Source organism: Eubalaena glacialis, chromosome 9, assembly GCF_028564815.1.
Source record: "Eubalaena glacialis isolate mEubGla1 chromosome 9, mEubGla1.1.hap2.+ XY, whole genome shotgun sequence".
Classification (NCBI taxonomy): domain Eukaryota; kingdom Metazoa; phylum Chordata; class Mammalia; order Artiodactyla; family Balaenidae; genus Eubalaena; species Eubalaena glacialis.
This window is the reverse complement of record NC_083724.1, coordinates 71,612,287-71,617,909: the sequence shown is the minus strand read 5'-3', so window position 1 is coordinate 71,617,909 and position 5,623 is coordinate 71,612,287. Positions and strand designations below refer to the sequence as shown.

General features: G+C 39.2%; 1 protein-coding gene across 1 annotated transcript; it reads right to left on the bottom strand.

Moving 5' to 3' along the window:
- Window positions 1-4,731: 4,731 nt before the first annotated feature.
- Window positions 4,732-5,406, bottom strand: LOC133097218 (interferon omega-1-like). The gene has a single exon (XM_061199118.1). It carries the CDS (start codon window positions 5,317-5,319, stop codon window positions 4,732-4,734), a length of 588 nt encoding a protein of 195 aa, XP_061055101.1. The 5' UTR covers window positions 5,320-5,406.
- Window positions 5,407-5,623: the final 217 nt, after the last annotated feature.

The window sequence follows — 5,623 nt, the reverse complement described above, 5'->3', positions numbered from 1 at the left end:
AGCTCTGTTTGGTTCTTCTTTATATTTTCTAAGCCTTTGTTAAAATTCTCACTGTGTTGATGCGTTCTTCTCCTGAGTTTGCTGAGCACCTTTATGATCATTACTTTGAACTCTTATTGGGTAGATTCCTTATCTCCACTTCAGTTAGTTCTTTTTCTGAGGTTTTGGCTCGTTCTTTTGTTTGGAATATATTCCTCTGTCTCCTCATTTTACCTAATTCTCTGTGTTTATTTCTACATAGTAGGTAGATCAGCTATAGTTCTGAATATTAGAAAAGTGATCTTATGCAGGAGATGTCCTAGGGGGCCCAGCAGCACACTCTCCTCTGATCACCAGGGCTGTATGCTCTAGGGGTGCCCCCTGTGTGGGCTGTGTGGGCCCTTCTGTTTTGGTGGGGCTGACTACTGTGGGCACACTGGTAGGTGGGCTGGCCCCTGGCCCAGTTGGCTGCCTGGCCCTGCCTTGTGTGGTAGCTGCTGGCCTGCTGGTAGGTGGGACCTGGTCCCAGGGCAGCTGGTTGTGGGGCGGGGAGTGGCGGTTCAAATTCTTGAGGGGCTGCTGGCTCCTACAAGTATTTCATAGTTCTTGTTGCTTTGTTTATTGAGCAATTGAGCATTACATGACTGGTGCATTATTCTTCTAGTGGAATCAGAACTCAAATGCACCTAAACATTGATGCAATGACCTCCTGGGTTCTTGACCAGCTTGTTTCATGTAGACATGTGGGCAGTGTTGGTGCTTGCACCTACCTCTATTTACTGCATTTCTGTGCATTGCTGGATATCAGGAGCACCTTGACCTCTGCAGAGGAGGGCTCGGCAGATGGAGAGGGTTGAGTCGTGGCCATGTTCCTACTCTCACTCCAGCAGCCAGCAAATCTCAGCTACCTCTCACTGACAATGCACTATGATCCCCTGCAGAAGCTCATGGCCACCATAGCTGCAACCCTGTCTTCCCTCATCCTTTCCCCAGTTGACCACATGTGTCTTGAGCTGCTAAAGTCCAGAGCCTGGGCAGGACCTGTGCACGGTTGGCTGGCAGCGCAGTGCTAGCAGCAGCTCAGTCATCCCTAGCTCTGCTTTGCCAACCCAGCTTCTTGTTTCTCCAATAATTTGGAACATACAAGTTAATAACTTCTGAATATTAAACAGGATATGACTGCAAGAGATTTTCAGGGCAAGGTGATAGTACAGAACTAGCTAGGACAAGTTTTTTACATTAAATATAACAATGTAACAAAATGAACAAAAATTATACGTATATATGTATACCAACTGGCCAAATGGGTGGGTCAACACTACATCCTATATTGTGAGGTATGTATGACTCCTTAAGTTTCATACTATGGATTTCTGTCATCATTTCTTAAATTTGAATTTATTCAATCCTTAAACTCTCTCTTGCTCTCTGTTCTTTTTTTCCTGGCTAATGTTATAACTTTTCCCATATATTACTTAGTAATTGTTCTTAGCCTTAAGTTTTGGGAGAAAGATTCTCTGATACCATTTCTTTCATTCATTTTTATTGGATGTCTCTTCTTTGTTATAATTAGCCATTTGGGGATCCACAAATGTTTGTGATTCTCATTAAGCCAATGCTCTTAACCTTAGAACAATTCTAAAACTAGTCAGGAAATAATGCAAGCAATGATATTTAAAAGCCGAAAGGGATTCTTGACCTTGGTTTGCTACCTCAACCAGAAGTATTAAATGAGTTTTAAAGTAGCTGTAGTAAAACAAGTGTAGCAATGAGTAAAGTTCAGTAATCATATTAATAAATCAAAGAAAATCTCAAAAATAGTTGTATTATCAGAATTAATTAGATTTATGCTAAAGATGTACCTATTGTTAATAAGGAAAGAAATAATATTTCAATAAAATGTTCTAGAAAAATTGCCTTGCACTCTAACAGAAAGCAATTTAGATTCTCATATCATAGATCAAAAAAGGAAAAAAACTGCTAATGAAATACTGAATTTAATGTAAAAACAGGTGGACAAGAAAGGGCACTGAATACATGTAAACTCAAAAGAGGAATGAATGTGACTAGGGAGAGCCTTGGTTCTATGTCCTAAACAGCCCTTGGAGAAATATACAGGAACTGTCCAGGTCTTTGTACACAGGAAAAATTAAAAACAAGTCAAAACTACAATGAGGTATCATCTCACACCGGTCAGGTTGATGGCCATCATCAAAAAATCTAGAAACAATAAATGCTGGAGAGGGTGTGGAGAAAAGGGAACACTCTTGCACTGTTGGTGGGAATGTAAATTGATACAGCCACTATGGAGAACAGTATGGAGGTTCCTTAAAAAACTAAAAATAGAACTACCATACGACCCAGCAATCCCACTACTGGGCATATACCCTGAGAAAACCATAATTCAGAAAGAGTCATGTACCAAAATATTCATTGCAGCTCTGTTTACAATAGCCAGGACATGGAAGCAACCTAGGTGTCCATCATCGGATGAATGGATAAAGAAGATGTGGCACATATATACAATGGAATATTACTCAGCCATAAAAAGAAATGAAATGGAGGTATTTGTAATGAGGTGGATGGAGTTAGAGTCTGTCATACAGAGTGAAGTAAGTCAGAAAGAGAAAAAGAAATACAGTATGCTAACACGTATATATGGAATCTAAGGGGAAAAAAAAAAAAAAAGGTCATGAAGAACCTAGTGGCAAGACGAGAATAAAGACACAGACCTACTAGAGAATGGACTTGAGGATATGGGGAGGGGGAGGGGTGAGATGTGACAGGGTGAGAGAGTGTCATGGACATATATACACTACCAAATGTAAAATAGATAGCTAGTGGGAAGCAGCCGCATAGCACAGGGAGATCAGCTCGGTGCTTTGTGACCACCTAGAGGGGTGGGATAGGGAGGGTGGGAGGGAGGGAGATGCAAGAGGGAAGAGATATGGGAACATATGTGTATGTATAACTGATTCACTTTGTTATAAAGCAGAAACTAACACACCATTGTAAAGCAATTATACTTCAATAAAGATGTTTAAAAAAAAAAAAAACAAGTGTCCATCAAAAGAATATGGCTATAATTTATAGAAAATGTATGTGTCAATGATTAGAGATATAAAATGATAAATAATGTAAATTACCAATATAAAATTAAAGGAAGTAGCAGATAAAAGAAAATGAAGCTTGATTGTAAAACTTGATTGAAAAAAGAAATTAAATTAGCAAGCAAATGGGTTACCATTGAAATTCACTACAAAGTGATATTAATTAGAACAATGCTAAATTAATTTTTAGCCAAATAAGCAATGTATTAAATATCTAACTAAGCAATTGTTTAAATCAAATAAGTTAGATATTAAAAATGTTCTTCTGTTTTGTGGCAATTCATCCATTCTTTGAAAATGATTCTCGAAAAACATGAAGAAAAATGTGCATGGGCATGTTAAGCCACAGTCTCCTCTATGTACCATCTTATTTCACTTCTCCACTTCACAAACAAAATTGTGAAGGTAATTGTCTATACACAATGCCCCTAATTCTCTTTCTTGTGTTTGCTTTTCAACCTACTCCCATCTAGTTTCTGTCTCATTAATTCTACTAAACCAGATCCTGCTAAGGTCATAGTGGCCTTTGTTTACAGGTCCGCTGGGATAGTTCAGTCCTCACCTGCCCTGCAAGCACCCCTCCTTCTTTTAAACACACTTCTTCCCTTCAGTTTTGTCTCCCCTGTTCATCCTTGTGTCCTTCTAACTGTACTGCCACTCTGCCTTAGTGCCTGTTGCAGACTCTCCTCTGTTCAACCTTTAATGCTGAGGGTCTGCAGGATTAGGTTTAGGTCCTCTTCTCGTTGTCCATTCTGTTTATAAGTGACCGCATCCATCCCCATGCCCTCATTACCAGATACACAATAATTTCAAATTAATACCTCCCCCTTGGCATTTTTTTTTTGATTCAAGACCCATATTTCCAGCTGTCAATAAGACTGCACTTTTATGTCTTCCAGGCAGCTTAGAAAGGATATACTGTATAATATTATTTTTCCTTTCCAGCATCATTTGTACCTAAAACTTCCAGTGTGAGAAAATTATTTTCCTTTACTTCTCTTTGCAGTGTTTAATATACTTGAAATAAAATAAACAATAATACTGTTTTATGTCCTCTTCCCTGTAAGACTGAGAGTTTCAACACAGTAAAAACTGCATGTGCTTTATTCGCTTGCATTTCTTGATAGCAATTACACAAACTATCTGTCATTTAGGTACTCAATTTATATGTATAATCTGAATGGAATGAATGAGTAAATAAATGTTACCATCCATTCTTCAATATCATTTACCAAATGAGGGTTTGAATTTAGAGTAAACAAACTCAAATTTTCTTTGTTAAGAATTTAATAAATAAAGTGCAAACTTAATAACATGAAATGAAAAACATGTTTTAAAAAGTTTAATAAAATGTACAGATGAAATGTAATTTTATAAATAATTTATAAACATTATAAATATGAGAGATGCAAGAAGGAATAGATAAATAAATAAACAAACAAACAATAAATAACAACAGTCATCGCTTAGGGCCTGATGACCCTGTAGCTGAATACTTTTATATATACTTGCTTATTACTGTGGACAAGTAATAGCTGAACTAATGCAATAAATTTTGTGGCTAAAGCAGAAATAAGTCTTTTGAAATGACCAAAGTTGAATGTGCAAGGGTGATGTGGCTTCTTAGTCAATGAGAATCATTTCAAGGTGATCCCAGGTCTCCATTCATAATTCTTAACCTTTCTTGCAAGTTGGTTGATGAAGACAAGGATCTCATGATTTCCACTCTGACAATTTCCCAGGCACAGTCACTGTATTTCTTCTCTTTCAGGTAGAGATGGATTCCCTGGAAGTACCTCTTCACGGCCAGTGTCGGGCCCGTCACTCCCAGGGCAGATTCTTCCTCTCCCATCACCTGCACCAAGCAGGCGTCCAGGTCCTCCAGCTGCTGATGGAGTCCAGTGTGGAGTTTGTCCAGGAGGGAGGTGTCCCAGGCGGCAGAGGAGTGCTCTGTGTGGAAGAGGCGGAAGATCTGCTGGAGCATCTCGTGGAGGACAGAGGTGGCCTGGGCCTTCGGGAGCTGGCTGCCATCCACCGTGTCCTGGGGGAAACCAAAGTCTTTTCTATCCTTCAGACAGAAGTGAGGGGAGATTCTCCTCATTTGGCCCAGAACCATGAAGTTCTTCCTGCTAATCCACACGTGGTTCTGAGACAGGTCGCAGCCCAGAGATCTACCAGGGCCGTAGCTGAACACCACCAGAGCGGTCAGTAGAGAGAGCACGAAGGCCATGGAGCAAATGAGGCTGCTGCTGGCCTGGCTGAGACGGGCGTCTGGGGGAACCTTGTGGGTAGGTTCTCTGATAACATCGTTTCTAAGTATGGCTTTTAAATAGGGAAGACAGTTTCCATTTTCTGAAAATTTCTCTCTACTTTCACTTCCAATTTGTGTTTTCATTTAGATATTTTCTTTTGACCTAAGAAGATGTAATCAATCTAAACTCTTAATTTACAATAGAAATTTAAGTTTCCCAGTAAACTTTGGATGTGTCAATCCAAAAGGATATCAATTAAATGAGAAACTAATTAAAGGCTGA